This window comes from Cryptomeria japonica, unplaced genomic scaffold, assembly GCF_030272615.1.
Source record: "Cryptomeria japonica unplaced genomic scaffold, Sugi_1.0 HiC_scaffold_44, whole genome shotgun sequence".
Taxonomy (NCBI): domain Eukaryota; kingdom Viridiplantae; phylum Streptophyta; class Pinopsida; order Cupressales; family Cupressaceae; genus Cryptomeria; species Cryptomeria japonica.
The window spans coordinates 38,769-57,428 of record NW_026728866.1 but is presented as its reverse complement, the minus strand read 5'-3'; the positions used below and the strand labels follow the sequence as shown (position 1 = coordinate 57,428).

General features: G+C 33.1%; 1 protein-coding gene across 1 annotated transcript; it reads left to right on the top strand.

Moving 5' to 3' along the window:
- The first annotated feature begins 1,669 nt into the window (after window positions 1-1,669).
- Window positions 1,670-5,771, top strand: LOC131862523 ((R)-mandelonitrile lyase-like). Its single transcript, XM_059214997.1, has 7 exons — window positions 1,670-1,760; window positions 1,854-1,873; window positions 3,411-3,511; window positions 3,781-3,935; window positions 4,024-4,656; window positions 4,806-5,631; window positions 5,729-5,771. The coding sequence occupies exons 1-7, from the start codon at window positions 1,670-1,672 to the stop codon at window positions 5,769-5,771; spliced, it is 1,869 nt and encodes a 622-aa protein (XP_059070980.1).
- The last annotated feature ends 12,889 nt before the right edge of the window (window positions 5,772-18,660 follow it).

Sequence of the window (18,660 nt, the reverse complement as noted above, 5' to 3'; positions counted from 1 at the left end):
CACCTCAAATACATAGGTTTTCTCAAACCAATAGGCTACACAAACCACCAAAAGTAAACATCAACTTCACAAACTCAATCCAATGCTCGGAATACATTTCATTAGGCCAATTACACATGTCTAAGGACAAATTAAGACTCAAAAACACTCAGACTTCCCCAAACCCTTATATCCTACTCACACAAGCCACTTCCCTATGAGGACGCAACTTGTCCATAAACTCATCTCACAATGCCAAACTCTACACGTCAACACCTTCAGACACTTTGGAATTATAATTTTGATATTAAAAGACCACACATAGTCACCAATCACATAAAGAAATCATACAATAGTTTTTTGCAACCTTCTTGTAGTGGCAGTGACAGGAACTCACATAGACATGGCGGTTTTTAGAAATTGACTCATTTGAGATGAATTTTTCTAGTAAGAAGGAATTTTGTTCACAACATCATAATATATCCATACACTAAGTGTCAGGTCATTATTCGACTATACATATCTTTACCAACACATTTTCTAACTATAGATCTGGTAAACCATTTTTTGAACAGGCTGCTTTCACAAAAATGATCATAACTTGCTCATCTTTACATTAAATTCCATCAGAATTGAAAAAAATGAAAGTAGACTCAATTTTATTTCCATAAATGTGACATTTTAACAATAATCCTTCCATAAAAAATATAACAAATATTTGTAACACACAGGAATCAGAGTTTTACCAGTATGTACCATTGTCAAATAAGCATTTTGACATCATTTTGCACGTGCCAACCTTAACTTGAGACCCTGAAACCAAAACAAAATGAAAATAATTTCTATTTTCCTCCATTCCACCAAATATTATACTTTGATCAACGTGGAAAGGAGGTTTATTACATTTTCAAAGTCATGGTTTACCCTACCTAGAGTTTTTAACAGTTTTTACAAAAATTGGTATATCTCTTCCAAAACTTAATGAAAAGAAATGAAACCAAAACAAAAATACTGTGGATTCAACCCTATATCATTCTCAAGTGATCTTAAATGCTAATTAATAAGTTTCCAAGAAGAAAAAATAACTGATATCAAACTGTCACATTGAGAATACTTAGAAAATTGCAGGAAACCTCAAACTTTTATTGATTTTCTTCTTTCAATACACACCAACCCCTCATGATTCAACCATCCCTAGTTCTATAAGCCTTTTAAAACCTCTTTTGATAGCTATAAATAAAACACAAACCATCATAACCATTAGGCTTCCCCTTTACAGCCTTTTTGCAATTTTTTGAAATGACAACTTTTGTCAACATAACAACTTTTTTTTACAACTTTACAAAACTTGACCAAATGACTTTAAATTACTTGGTATCAGCTTGGACACCATAGAATAGGATAAATAAGCCTTATTACATCATTTTCAACCTTTCCTTGAGCATTTTCTATTCTTTGACCATATTTGACCTTCTTAGGACCTTATAGGGACCTACATTGAACAAAAATGGCTTAATGCCTTAAAATATGATTTATAATGACTTCAAATGGTCCCTTGGACCTTATACAACCTTAGCACAACATTGAAAACAAAACAAAACATAAAAACTTTAATGACGCCTTTCAAGGCCTAGGTGCTACTGCACCAATGAGGGGCTAATCATGCTCATCATGGAATATGCAAACGATCATGGGGTTAAACCCTCACGAGCGGTTAAACCCCCCAAATCTTCGTCCAACAATGATGTTCATCATGGATGAGCTCGAGGACATCAATAAGAGTGTGACTCAAAAGAATTCGAAGATGAAGTAATCTCTGGTCGAGTGAGTAACTTTAAGTTTTTTCTTGTTCTTTTTTTTTTTTTGCTGTGTAGGTTTGGCCACTGTTTCTGTGGTTGTTATGTCATTGGTTACAGACTAGTTAGCGACTTCTTATGTTTGTTGTGCTCTTTAACTTTGGGTTTCGGGTCCCTGTAAAACCCGTTTATCTCAATCAAAAAAAATCCATCTATAACATTCACAAGATAAGATACCACTCGCAGTTATACGGACAACCTCACCTTATAACTATTTATATAGCAACAATAGGATTATATTTTAATTATAAATTATCAATAAGTTAAATTAACTTGCATAATTGTCCTATGTGTGGACATTACAAGTCCCAAAAAAAATTCTCATCTATAACTATTCAATCTAGTTAGAATATGTATCAAATTGATGTGAAAACTGTCTTCTTGAATGAGAACTTGGATGAAAAATTATATATGGTGTAGCCTCAATTTTTGTAAGTTATTAGGTGTGAACATCTAGTTTGCCAGCCAATTAGGCCTCCTACATTATTTCCTAAGACTTGAGTTTTGATAATTTGGTTTTAGCATCTTTACAATTCAAATTATATACGCCATCAATCTTTTGGAGCATTTTGGAATTGCAAATCGTAACTCATATTCTCCAAGCATTGAGATTGAGTTGAAGCTCTAAAGAATATGTTACAACTCCCTTATCAGTCAAGACCAGCAAGCACAACCTCAAAGGTTATTTTCATTCTGTTGGAATGAAGTTGACCATCCTAAAGATGGATGCTTTGCTTGGAGGATTCTAACAAAAGACAAATTAATCAAACTTGGGATTATTGATCCTTTTTGATGTGTTCTTTGTGGATAGGCTCAAGAGGATGTGGATCACCTTCTATTACAATGTTCCTTTGCACAGTCCTGTTGGGCTCACATCATTAATAAAATGAATTGGATTTATCCCTTATCAGAGAATCTCTGGGATATATTCACAAATTGGCCTTCACTCTATCATCAATCATTTTTTTCTTGCATCTGGAAATTCATGCCTCCTATGATCACCTAGTGGGAAAGAAACAAGAGGATCTTTAGATAGGAACCTTCAAGCTTATCTCGGGTCTTGCAAAAAATTGACACTTCTATTTCAGAAGTAGTAAATGCATATGTAGCAAAATCCAAATCAATCAACTCTTCATTTTCAGATTGGGATTAAAAAATCCTTCAATCCTGGGAACACATTAATCTCCCTTTTACGGGAAGCTCTTTCCAACCCCCCAAAAGAACAATAGATAGATTAAAAATCAGTTGGATTCGTCCTCTGAAAGGGAAGTTAAAGTTAAACTTTAATGGGGCAACCAAACACAATGCACGCAAAGCAGGTGGTCATAAAGGAAATATTCTTGTAGCTTCAGTACTTCCATTCCTGGATGGTTATAATAATATGGCAGAAGCACATGCCCTTCTCCCTTCTCCAAGGTCTCTTGTTGACTAAATCCTTTCAAATTTCAAACATCTTAATTGAGGGTGACTCTTTGCATTATCAATTCTTGTAGAAAGAGAATCTTGCACAATTGGAGCATTCAATATGTGTTGCAACAAGTCTGGCTGACCGTATGTTAATATGTATAAACGTAGATAGACGTTGACCATATGTTAATATGTACAAAATTACGAATGAAACCGTCAAGGCTGCAAGACAGACAGGTTACATTTCCACTTGCCCCTGACTGGACTTGGTAAAAGACTCTTATGCAAGATGGTCCATTATTTTATTGTTTTAATTAAACCGAAGACAGTGGAGGGATGATAATTCAACAATAATTGGTTGACAAAATTTATTTCATTTTCTAATTTGAACTTTTCAATCACGGGATTTGTTTGACAAAACCACCAAGGACAATATAAAATTTGGATAAATATGCATAGAAAATTCTCGATACTATCCATATGGATAGATACGCGTGAACTGTTCTTATTCTATTTCAAAGACGATATCTATAAATAGGTGCAACGATTGCAAATACATCACAAAACATTCATTCGAAGAAGAATTAGACTGGTTAATCACAACATTCAGTATGGAGAAATTATTTCTTCTGATTTCATGCCTGCTGATGTTTACACATCAATTCTGTTCAGAAGCAGCAACATCTAATCCGGGTGGGTAAAAACTTTTGTTTGGAATCAATATAGTTGTTTCTTAGCATAGGATTGTTTTTGACATTGACGATTCTGTGTGCAACTGCAGAGTACCCATATTCGTTTATGACAGCAGATGCTCAAAAGGCAGCTTCAAGATCATATGATTACATTGTGGTTGGAGGAGGTACAGCGGGATGTCCCCTGGCAGCAACTCTCTCACAGCACTACTCTGTTTTAGTATTGGAGAGGGGAGACTCTCCTTACGGAATTCCCGATGTGGAGGATTTCAGAGGGTCTCCCACAACTAATCCCAACGTAGCGCAGGGGTTTGTCTCAGAAGATGGAGTGCAGTTGGTACGGGCGAGAGTTTTAGGAGGCGGATCAGCCATCAACGGTGGAGTCTACAGCAGGGCGAGCACTGAATATATTCGGAAAATAAAGTGGGATGAGAAACTTGTAGATGAGTCATATGAATGGGTAGAACGGTTGAATGCCTTCCAACAATACAAGCTTTCTACTTGGAATTCTGCTACCAAGGATGGGCTTCTTCAAGCTGGAGTTCTTCCTTACAACGGCCACACTTTCGATCATTTGGTTGGCACCAAGATCAGTGGCTCAATCTTTGACGAGAATGGAAAGAGACATACAGCCGCAGATCTACTCCAGTATGCAAATCCAGAAAATATTGTAGTTCTTCTCAATGCTACTGCCAGCAGAATACTCTTCAGTTTGGGATCAGGTACCAATGCATATTTTGCTTTCAGAATTCCCCTACCCTACTTTACTTTGATGAGTATTCCTTTTATTCTTTTACAAAATATTCATAAATATATTTCATATATCTATCTATGTGTATGCATGTAATATTATCAACAATCTATATTGCAGGAAAGCCAAAGGCTAGCGGAGTGGAGTTCAGAAGCAATAATGATGGTCTCATTTATCAAATTTTACTTAATCAATTGTCAATCAATAGTGAGGTGATTTTGTCAGCAGGAAGCATAGGTAGCACTCAACTTCTCCTCTTAAGCGGAATTGGTCCAAAAAGACAACTCAAAGAAATGAATATTCCTGCTCTTTTAGATTCACCTTTTGTAGGTAAACAAGTTCAAGATAATCCTAGTGCACCCTTTACTATAGTATCCTCGAAACCACTTGAAGATTCTTATTCGCAATTAGCGGGCATTTTAGACAATTCACAAAATTACATCGAAAGTGGTAGCCTTGTCCAACGGAATAATGGTACAAATACACAATATTTAGGTGTTCTTGATATTAAGTTGGCATTTCCCTTATCAAGGGGTGATCTTTGGCTTAAAAGCGTAGACCCTCGAGATAACCCCTATGTTCGTTACAACTACTATTCACACTCTCTTGATCTACAAAGATGTGTGAAAGGTATAAAAGTAATGGTTAATCTGAGTATGTCATGTTCTATCCAAGAGTTTGCATTTACTGATAGTGGAAATTCCAAAACACTCCAATTCCTTGGAATAGCATTACCAAAGAATCAATCAAATGATGATGCCTTGGCGAAGCTTTGCAAAGAGGCACTAGGGACATTTAACCATTATCATGGAGGTTGTCAAGCTGGTTTAGTGGTTAATGAAAGATATCTGGTGAAAGGTGTTGATAATCTCAGAGTTGTGGATGGCTCAATTTATAAGGATTCCCCTGGTACCAACCCACAAGCCACAACCATGATGCTTGGAAGGTATTTATTTTTATTAAAAATTTTATTGCATTATTTCTTTTTCGATTCTCACAAAATATAACATTAACAATACATTTTGATCATGCAATATGTGCAGGTATATGGGAATTCATATCCTTCAAGAACGCACAATCTCTTAAAACTATGAGAAGACCATGCTGAAATAATTGGCACGCTTGTTGTGCTCACATTCATTTATCATAGAACTAAATAATACCAAACATGGTAATGTTTTTGATAAAGTGTGAAATTGTAAATAATTCAATTTTACCTCTTATTTCCTATCAACATAAATATTTTCCAAGACAGCACATTGTTATGAAATTTACAAGAATAAATTTAATTTGAGCTTTGATTAACTTTCATACAAAAGTGCACTTTCTTTTTTAATTGAATTTATATTATAACAAAAAAACATGTTCCAAGGTTTTATAAATAAAGGAATACATAATTTTTCTTATAATTTATTGTTATATGATGATGTAAATGTGGAAGTGTTTAATTTGGTATTTATTTTTTACACTATATAGTACTTCTTTTTTTGTTTTGTTGGTTTAATTATATGTTATGGTGAGATGTAGATTTTTTAAGAAAATCATGTTAAATAAATTTACGAAATGAACATGTGAAAAGGATAAAATTATTACAATATCACTTCTTGGCCAAAATGTTTGTGCATAACATAACTAAAATGAATTGTACAATAGTATGATCACAAATTCTGCATACTCATGCCATTTGTCATTTAGTTTTATGCCTATTTTGAACAAATATATTAATACAAATACCCAATCGCAAATGACACAATAGTGTGTGAATTTGGGCTCATTTTACTAGCCTCATGACCTATTTGTAAACACAAATATCTATATAAACTTAGCATTAAATAATATATTAACAATAGACACGCCACTAAATTCATTTTACCTACATTGTTATCTCACTTCTCTAAACATATACCTTCATTTCGGTTCTTTCTACCTAGATCTAACTTATATTCTATATCAAGGCAAGTACATAATTGTAAACTTGTCTCTTTCCAATTTGAATTTAAAATTTCATATTTTTGGTAAATCAACCTCCTTTGTCCATGTAAAAGTAAAGATCTACGCTAGACGCATTTATGAAGGAATTGCCAACTTCACAAGCTAAAAGTGATATTTATATTTTAAATTTCAAATTAACTTAAAATAGTGAGGAAATTTTAACGTAAGTTATGTTTATAATTTTTATTTTCATAAATATTAACATGACATATTTTTTAAGAAATTTTAGAATAAAATTTGAATGCTTAATTACACACACACACGCGCGCGCACACAGATATATATATATATATATATATATATATATATATATATATATATATATATATATATATATATATATATATATATATATATATATATATATATATATATATATATATATATGTATATATATATATGGGTCAATGGAACGTCACAAAAAAAGGAGAAACACGTTTTCAAGGAAGAGGATCCCAATACTTATAATTGGATCACAATGGTGTTCCACATAGTAAATTTAATATTTTCCTCTTGGGAATAGTTTATAAGGTTACAAGTCCATGCAAAAAAAATTATTTTTTTGGCAACTATATTATAGATGGATTTAGTTTGATGGAGATTGACTCTTTCATCCAACTTGTCTTTGATAGAGGTAGGTCGTTTACAATAGTTTCTTCATTTCTTAATGCCATAGATACGGATAAAATATGTTCAAATTTGCTAAATTATAGACCTGAGCATATTTATATGATAAATATGTGCCTCGACAGAATCCCAAATTGAATGTATGCTTATAAAATAAAACAAATATTGAATATTACATTATGTTTAAATAAGCAGACATTTAATCTAGTGTACGTGTCAAATAAAATGATTCCATTACACACTTTGTGACAAAAGGAAATATACTTAAGCTAGCCCTACATGTGAATGATAGTCCTTTGTACTAAGAGGAAAGACAAATAAAATGAAATGAAAAATACCACTAGAACCCAAAGATTTATTAACATTGCCCTTAAATATATCTCATGCAAAATCTTGACAATTTCGTTTCCTTCAAATATTTAATTCTATATTGTTTTATTTTCAAAAGAAATAGGGAAGAGAAATAATATTTAAAGTATGAGTGATTTAGTCAATTTATAGCCTTGGACGAGATTCTATGTGTGTCTTTAGATTTGAATGTGTTTCTTTATTTTACTCGTACCTACATCTGGTTATCCATAAAGTTTTAAAATTTTCTAAGTTATTTTTCCTTTTCCAAGTCATTTCTTTCAACTTCCTAATTCTTCAATTTTGTAGAGTTTGAACCTTTAGACTATTTTTTCCTAAACTGTCTGAGCCCTCTTGATCCTTGAACCCTTATTAGTAAAATATGGTTGCTTTGTATTGTAATTTTTAGACTATGTTTTATATAGAGTAAATTCTTTCCTTTCACCCATTGAATGAAAACTGATGCGAGTTTCTCTTGTCTTCATATATTTTGTGCCAAATTTTCAATTTAAAAGAATTGTTTTCTTTATTTTTTGGAATCCTTACTTTTAAATTCATTATCCATAATCAATTCTTGTCTATGGGATTTCAGATTTAACCTTCTACAATTTCTTTGACCACTAAGAATTGTTTCCCCATTTTCTACATCCTTTCTCACCATTTCAATTTTTTGGCAAGCTACTAGACATTGTCAATTCTCATTCCCAATGACATGAGGTATCCCAAATATCTAAACCCCAAAAATTAAGTGAAAAAAATTATATTTTATTCCTATATTTTTTATTAGAGTAAAAAGGGTTTTGAAGGGACCTCAAAAGCCTTAACAAAAAAGAAACCAACACTAGGAGAGAACTATACGCAAATTAATATCTAGCCAACAACAAAATAAAAGAAAATACAAGGGGTCAACATACCCGAAAGCCTGCTAAATATTTTTTGACATTTTCTTCTTATGTTGTGGTTTCAAGAATTCTTAAACTTTATTTTTTATGTTTCAAGAATTTATAAATTTTATTTTTTATCATCATTGAGTATCCCATATCCTGTATCGTTGCATCACAATTGGTATCAAGACTTTGGTTCCTAGAAAGTGAGACTAACCACAATTGGTATCAAAGCTTGTTGAAAGTATTCAAGTTAGTTGCATGATTATATCAGAGCTTTGGTTCCTAGAAAGTGAGACTAACCACTCGAGGAGATTTGATGGAACATAAACTGACTATTCCTACCTTTGAAGAATCCGGCTATAGTTTCAGGAGAGTGAAGATGAGAGGACATTTGATTTCTCTGAGTTACAAGAGCCGGAAAGATATGGAGACTAAGTATGTGAAGCCAGCAAATGGACCTACTACCTCAGATGAGATTGAAGCCTCTGAAGAAAATGAACAAGAAATGTATGCTATCTTTAATGCTCTATCTAAACTAAATTGGTGAAGGTTGTTCCATTCGATATTGCTTATGAAGTTTGGAAATGATTGAAAAACATGGCTATGAAGGAAATTATAGAGATAAACTAGCTAACATGCAGACTGCTAAAGGCAGATATGAGAACTTAAGGATGAAAGAAGGTGAAGACATAACAAGTTATTTTCAGAATGTTGACGGTGTAGTGAATGACATCAAAGATCTTAGCGACACCTTGGATGATAAGGATATGATGGAAAATATTATGAAGACTTTACTAGAGTGTTACAATGACAAGATTTCTTCCATTGAAGAAACTTATGATCCCTCCAAGTTCACCAGGGAATGATTGTATGGCACCTTGACTACATTCGGGATGAGGAAGTTTGGCAAAGACAAAGCAATAACTGAGATAGCCTTTGAAACCCCGAAAGATATGGATGAAAATTCAGATGATGAGATCCTGGATGAAATGGAAGCAAAAATTTGTAAGAAAGCTAAAGAGAGGAACCAACAAGTATAAAGGTGTGTTACCTCTTAAATTTTTTAAGTGTGGAAAGATTGGTCATTATGCATCTAGATGTCCAAACAGAGGAACAACACAAAAGTTTAAAGAAAATAAAGAAAATTCAATAAGAAATCCTATTATGTTAAAGATGATGTTGGTATTTCCGATGATGAGTCAGAATTGTTGGCATTGAATTGTCATTGATGTGAACAGATATAGTAGTGGGTGGAGATGTAGGAGAATTAGTGCCCCAGAGGAAGATTAGATTCATTGAGATGGTGTTGTATCATACTAGCAATTAGTTGAGTAGATTTGATTGTATGTGTGCAAGTTGTACAAGCATGTAGCTAGTAAAGGCATTTAGTCTAAGGCCACAAAGAAGACAATTGGGAGTTTTCTTGGTTGTGGAATTAGACAAAGAAGACATGGGTCATAAAGTGGTGAAGGCATTGGACAAACTGGCCTGGCTCAGAAAAAGTGTAGTTGCAGTAATACATAATACATCGTGTTAGTGACACAATGTTATAGGGATAGTATAATACATCATGTTATCACTATCATTGTTTTGTGGTCAAAACTCCGCATTGACCAAAGGTAGTTGGGTATGTGCAGGTTCATGGTGGGCCAAACATGCCCTTAAGTGGCAATGAAAAAAAACAAAACAGAGTTAGGCAACTTGACATAAAAATTTGAATAAGCTACCAACATTATTTCAAAAATATGTAAGAATAGAATTTGTATCAAATTGAATCTAGTTTCTAACCTAATACTTCTTTTTAAAAAAATTAAAAATCTAGGTGACTAAAATTTGAAATTTCAATGCAGCAGTACATAAATTTGAAGGAAAAGATAAGAAGCGAGTGTCTGTCAAACCATCGTAATCATAATCAAATCATAAAAATATTTTATAATATTTTAGTATAAGTAGGAGACTCATGTCTGGATGTGATACATAATTTTTTGTATTTTTTTTTATATAAATAATTAGTTATGATTTTTTTACTATAACTTTTTAAAAACATAAAACACTCGTATGTTTGAGCACCATAACTTGGTCAAAACTTTATGAAATTCAATTTTTCTTTTTTCTAATCCTATAATATATAAAGAATAGAATGTGACGCATGTTTCTGATTCAAAAAATGTGATACCGTTAGAAATTTATAGATATTTTTCAATCGACCTATCAATCAGAACTTTAGTAAGAATATCACCACTTTTTGGCCCCTCGTGGTCCTGCACGTAAGGTTTATCCTTTATGTTAAGTGCTCATTTTACAAGGGAATAGACTATTTATATTTATTTGTTCATGAGCTTGAAATCATTTTAAGCAGAGGCCGACGTAAAATTCTTTAAATCTCAAAAAAGTTCAAGATAATCCTAGTGATGGCTTCACTATAGTATCCTCAAACCCACTTGAATATTCTTATACACAAGTAGTGGGGATTTTAGACAATTCATAAAATTACATTGAAAGTGGTAGCCTTATCCAATGGAATAATGGCACAAATACACAATATTTAGTTGTTCTTGATATTAAGTTGGCATTTCCCTTATCAAGGGGTGACCTTTGGCTGAAAAGTGTAGATCCTCGAGATAATCCCTATGTTCGTTACAGCTACTATTCGCACTCTCTTGATCTACAAAAATGTGTGAAAGGTATAAAAGTAATGGTTAATCTAAGTATGTCATCTTCTATTCAAGAGTTTGCATTTATTGATAGTGGAAATTTCTGGAAACACTTCAATTCCTCGGAATAGCATTACCAAAGAATCAATCAAATGATGATGCCTTGGCCAAGCTCTGAAAAGAAGCACTGGGGACATTTTACCATTACGATGGAAGTTGTCAAGCTGGTTTAGTGGTTAATAAAAGATATATGGTGAAAGGTGTTGATAATCTCAGGGTTGTGGATGGCTCGATCTATAAGGATTCCCTTGGTACCAACCCACAAGCCAAAACCATGATGCTTGAAAGGTATCTATTTAGCTTAATAATTTAATTAGATTATTTATTTTTTAATTCTCTCAATATATAACATTAATGGTACATGTTGATCATGCAATATGTGCAGGTATATGGGAATTCATATCCTTCAAGAACGTACAATCTCTCAAAATTTTGAGAAGGCCATGCTGAAATAATTGGAACACTAGTTGTACTTTCATTCATTTATCATCTAGAACTAAATAATACCAAACATGGTAATGTATTTGATAAAGTGTGAAATTGTAATTTCAATTTTACCTCTTACATCTTATGAATATAAATACTTTCCAAGAAAGCACATTGTAATGAAATTTACAAGAATAATTAAATTTGAGTTTCAATTAGCTTTCATACAAAAGTGCACTTTCTTTATAAATTAAATTCATATTATAACAAAAATGCATGTTTTAAGGTTTTATAAAAAAAGAGATGCATGTTATGAGGACGTAAATGTACAAGTGTTTGATTTGGTAATTATGTTTTACACTATATAGTACTTACTTTTATTGTTTTGCTAGTTTATTTAAATGTTAGGGTGATATGTATATTTTTTAAAAGATAAATTATTTATCATATTAAATAAATTTGCAAAATCAACATGTGAAAAAGATAAAATTCTTAAAATATCACTTCTTGGCCAAAATGTGTGTGCATAGCATAAGTAAAGTTAATTGTACAATAGCATAATGGAAAAATTTGCATACCCATGTCATTTCTCATTTAATTTTATCCCTATTTTGAGCTAATATATTAACACAAATACACAATCACAAATGACACAATGTTGTGTGAATTTGGGCTCATTGTACTAGCCTCATTATCTATTTCTAAGCACAAATATCTCTATACATTTATCATTGAACAGTCTATTGACAATAGACACAACACTAAATTCATTTTAACTACCTAACTATCACACTTCTCTAATCATATACCTCCATTTAGTTGTTTCTACCTTGATCTAACTTGTATTCTATATCAAACCAAGTACAAAATTGTACGCTTGTCACTTTCTGATTTGAATTTCAAATTTCACATTTTTGGCAAAACAACCTCCTTAATCTATGTAAAAGTAAAGATCTATGCTAAACACATCTATAAATGAAATTTCAATGTAGGTTATGTTTGGTGACAGTTATACTGCATTATTTTTCATGTAAAACCCTAGATTTCCATTTTTTGAATACCAAACTCTAGTTATAATCCTTATAATTTCCAAGATGTCACATTGATACTTGAATGTAAATATGGTGGACTTTTACATCATTTATATATTGTACAAGACAATTGATCTCCTCAAAGGTGTAGTTGCACAAGAAGGAAATTTGAATATGATCGGTGTACAATTGGTACTGTAATCATCATTGTAGCACATCCCTATAACCCTTTTAAAGTTGCACATGAAATTGCATTTCCTTGGAGCCTTTCTAATGTTGGTTGTCGCGCAACCCAATGAGACATGATGCAAATAAAGAAATGTATATAATCAAAATAGGGATCCACTATGCAATGGGTGTGTTTTGGGTTAGATTATGTGTTTAACATTTGTGGTTATATTTCTTCTAACTATTTAGGGAATTCTCCATTGATTTATTAGAGATAGAAGTGAAGGCCATTTTATCTACCTCAATAATTGATTAAAATGTTCCTTATATGATTATAAACTGGTTAAAAGCTTCCCTTGAATTTGATATCCATGGTGCTTAGTAAGAGGTATATATTTTGGGATTCAAAACTAAAAAAAATTGTGACCAACACTATCAAGATCTAATAGATTTGGATAGACGGAAATGTGCTCTAGTTAGGACAATGGATCCTTCAGGGTATAACTTTTATTTTCCCTATTTTTATACCCTACAAGAGTGTATAGTTTAGGTTATCCCTTAGGGTGATGAAATCCCTAATTATACCTCATTAAAATAAAAGAAATTAACACTTATTTTTTACCCCCAAGATCACCCTAGAATGTGAGGGGAGAACACACACAAGTAATAGTTTGGAATTGAACTTAGACGCTTGGTAATTATAAAACCAAAATCAAAGTGTATGGTTAATTTAACTCCTCAAATTCAACTCTAATAAAGTAAGAAAATATATGATACACATTAAAAGAAAGGGGGGGTTTGATAAAAGTAATATTCTTGTAATGTTGTATAAACCATAAGTTAGTATTTTTTAGTAAATATCTATGTCATATGAACCTACAAGTTATATTTTGAGATATCTTCAATATAATCTAATTCATAACACCAAAAAATTTAGTCGTGCAATTACCTAGAACTAAGGCTAGAAAGATAAAGAAGTGACATATTTACCAACATATAGGGCATATATGGTAAAATAGGCACATGTATCACAAAATTAGCACATACAATATGGAAGTTGTAGAAATATCATAGACTAGGAACACATGCATTATAAATTATGCACAAGTTCCAAGGAAATTCACATGTGTCATAGTTGCGTTTTTGTCTTCAAACTAACCCCTGACTATGTAAGCCAAATGTTAAATCTTACAATGAAAGAAAACATGCATTAGATAATGTCCTAATATAACACACAAGAAGGAGAGCATTAGAAAAATAGTGATGAAGCCAAATGATAAATAAATAAAAACAAGAAACACTAACAAAATACCTAACAAATGACAATAAAACAATAATGAAGCAAAAACCATCGAACAAGGAAAAACTAGAAATTAAAAAGGAACAGGTTAGGATAAAACCTTAAAAAAAAACCTACATAGAAATCATGTTATCACAAGAAATGAGATAAAAGGTACAAGTCGTCATGGCTAGAAACAACCTAGCTCAAGCAAATGAACAAAATGGCACATCAACCAAACATGCAAAGGAGCTAAAGGGGGTATAAGCTCTTATTTTTTTTAAATAATATTAATGAAACTAGATGCATGAGAACAAGTCGGTATAAAGGAGCCTTTTTAAAATTATATGCAAATTTGAAGGAATGTTTTGTAAAGTAAATGTTGATGGTGGTTACAAAAGAAACATCAATTACTAGTAAATAAATATTGCTTAATGGGTTTGCAAATGGGTTTATATAAAAATGAGATCATATGTGATGGTACACCTATGGATGCATCTCATCTCTTGTTGGGAATGTTGTAACACTTTGATGTGTTTAATACCCTAAAAATTTACTAAGGTGAATCCCAATCGAAAAACCAACTAATTTGCTTACGCGAATCCCACTCCATCTTGAAGGTTCGAGATTTCTTTATCTACACAAAATATGCCATATTTTCCATCAAACCATGGGAGATGACCTCCAAGCCATAGGACTAAAGATAGGCCACCCCTAAGTTGGAAGACTAGAGATAAACTAGTTTACACTCAAGCACACTGATCCAACATGCAAAAGAAAGGGAAACATCATGAATACACCCTTCCAAGACCGATAGCTTCCATCCAATTTAGCCCATTCTTCTAATAATACCAAGGGTACTCATGCCCCTTCCTTCCATAATGTCTATGCACATATACTACCAACACATTTCCTTTCATATGAACAAGGGGTACTCATACCCCTAGAAATTTAATACCCAATCCTACAAAACATGCACTTAGGGTACTCATACACTTTCTATTGCTTGCTCTTCATGAGAGGAGTTCTCAACCAGCTATATTGGTCGCTCCTCTCTAAGCCTCAAGGTTGCTCTTCCCTCCCAAGGGTGACCATTTCCTTCACACCCTCGAAAACACAACACCAACATTTGCAATACATGGGATAATGTAAAAACACACATACACATGCTCGCTAAACATTAACACATTCACAATGCATGAGATAACACAAGAACACATTTGATGTATGCTCACTAAAAAATTGTGCATTGTTGTATATCTACAACATTAAATTAACAAGGATTTACACATTGTCATATATCTACAACATTAAATTAACAAGGAGTTATGGCCACCTACCTCCAACTATTAGTATTCAACGTGCAAAAATAAGGCCCTCTAACTTTTTGCAATCTCCTCCTCTTTCTCCAACACCCCCCAAGCAAGTATACTTTCAAACTTAAAAACCAAAATCATAAGCCTCCTCTCTCCCTCCAACCTCTTCTTAACTCCCTTTTCCCGTTTCTTTGAATTCCACATTAGTAGTGGAAGGTGACAAATGTCACCTGCTTGTTCTTTTTACATTTCCTTTACCCAAGAGCTGTAACTTTCCTAAACTGGGATTTTTTTGGAGAAATAAGGTTGTTCTTAGGGTCTATTACTTATGAAAGTGAAGGGAGATATTTGATCAGTTACTCTACCCCACAATTTCTTGCAATAGATGTGGTGCTACCCATACAAAGATGCAACTTTTGCCACTATGCAAAAAGTTAGTTTTGAAAGGAGCTATCATGTCTAAGAAGGTAGTTTCTATCCTTGGTTAGGTCCCCAACCCATTAAAAGTAGAAAAACTATACATCCCATATTCCATTTTCCCCTTCAAAATTCTCCCCAAAAATAACCTACGAGTTCACATTCCAAGGAGTTGGCTTAAGCTCCACTATCCAAGGCACACTTTGCTTGTTGAGATTAAAGAGATGGCTTAATTCTTTGGAAAAGGTAGTTATACAATCAATTACACATTACACACTCAAATAAATTGCACTTGTTAAGACACTTGGCACATCATGATTCACATATCTACACCTTGGTAATCTTAAAGAGGCAAATCTCATAATGATTCCATTGTTGCAAAGATAACTTTCTAATGGGAGGTGACAAGAACATAATGGAAACTACCTCCTATGAGAAATGGGAAAAGAATAGAGGGCTATGGATGGAGATTACTGATGGGGTCCTTGTTTCATATCTTGAGAGGCTTCATGGCAATGATCTGAAAGTGACAGAGGATTTTGTGAATGGTTTGGAGAAAGGCATCCTCACAATGTTTGGAGTGGAGTTTAGAAATGATGAAACCTTCGTTGCCGAGATATCTTCTTTGCAGATGGAAGGCAACAATTTCTATAGAGAAATGAACGCGGCGAAAGAAGCCATTGCGGCTTTCTTTGACAAAGATAGCGAGAGGAAATGGGTGAAAAATATGAAGGACGGCGACTATAACAAGAAGGACCTGAAATTACTTTGGGCGGAGATGGCCGCAGTGATTATGAGGTACATTACTCTTGATGGATGTTATGACAGCATAGCTTGTTGAATCATGCCAAAAATGGTGATAACCCTGTTCTGCATGAGTGATGCAAAGGCTCGTGTCCATGACTAAAATCATCCCTTCATATCAGGTTCAAACACATATAAATTTCTTTTGTAGCAACACTCACCTAAACACACCTCAAACACATAGGTTTTCTCAAACCACTAGGCTACACAAACCACCAAAAGTAAACATCAACTTCACAAACTCAATCCAATCCTCGGAATACATTTCATTAGGCTAATTACATATGTCTAAGGATAAATTGAGACTCAAAAACACACAGACTTTGCCAAACCCTTATATCCTACTCACACAAACCACTTCCCTATGAGGATGCAACTTGTCCATAAACTCATCTCACAATGCCAAACTCTACAAGTCAATACCTTTAGACACTTTGGAATTATAATTTTCACATTAAAAGATGACACATGGCCACCAAGAACATAAAAAAATCATATAAAAGTTTTTTGCAACATTCTCGTAGCAGTAGTGACTGGAACTCACCTAGACATGGCAGTTTTTAGAAATTGACTCATTTGACCCCTAAAATCATAAGATGAGTTATTTTGATAAGAAGGAATTTTGTTCACAACATCATAATATATCCATACACCAAGTTTCAAGTCCTTATTCGACCATACATAGCTGTACCAACACATTTTCTAACTACAGATCTGATAAACCATTTTCTAAACAGGCTGCTTTCACAAAAATGATCATAACTTGCTCTTTTTTACATTAAATTCCATCAGAATTGAAAAAACTGAAAGTAGAATCAATTTTATTTCCATACATGTGACATTTTAACAATAATCCTTCAATAAAAAATATTACAAAGCTCTGTAACACACAGGAATCAGATTTTTACCAAACTGTACCATTGTCAAATAAGCATTTTGACATCATTTTGCACGTGCCAACCTTAACTTGAGACCCTGAAACCAAAAAAAAATGAAAATAATTGCTATTTTCCTCCATTCCACCAAATATTATCGTTTGATCAACATGAAATGGAGGTTTATTACATTTTCAAAGTCATGGTTTACCCTACCTAGGGTTTTCAATAGTTTTTACAAAATTTGGTATATCTCTTCCAAAACTTAATGAAAAGAAATGAAACCAAAACAAAAATACTATGGATTCCCCCCTATATCATTCTCAAGTGATCTCAAATGCTAATTAATAAGTTTCCAAGAAGAAAAAACAACTGATATCAGACTGTCACATTGAGAATACTCAAAAAATTGCAGGAAACCTCAAAGTTTTATTGATTTTCTTCTTTCAATACACACCAACCCCTCATGATTTGACCATCCTTGGTTTTATAAGCCTTTTACAACCTCTTTTGATAGCTATAAGTAAAACACAAACCATCATAACCATTAGGCTTCCCCTTTACAACCTTTTTGTAATTTTTTGAAATGACAACTTTTGTCAACATAGCAACTTTTTTTGACAACTTTGCAAAACTTGACCAAATGACTTAAAATTACTTGGTATCATCGTAGACACACTAGAATAAGATAAATAAGCCTTATTACATCATTTAAACCCTTTCCTTAAGCATTTTCTATTCTTTGACCACATTTGACCTTCTTAGGACCTTATAGGGACCTACATTGAACAAAAATGGCTTAATGCCTTGCAATATGATTTATAATGACTTCAAATGGTCCCTTGGACCTTATACAACCTTAGCACAACATTGAAAACAAAAGAAAACATAAAAAGTTTCATGAGGCCTTTCAAGGCCTAGGTGCTCCTGCAACAATGAGGGGCTAATCATGCTCATCATGGAATATGCTAAGGATCATGGGGTTAAACCCTCACGAGCAGTTAAACCCCCCAAATCTTCATCCAACAATGATGTTCATTATGTGTCGGATACAGAGATGGATGAAGAAGAGTCTGGTATGGCTATGGACT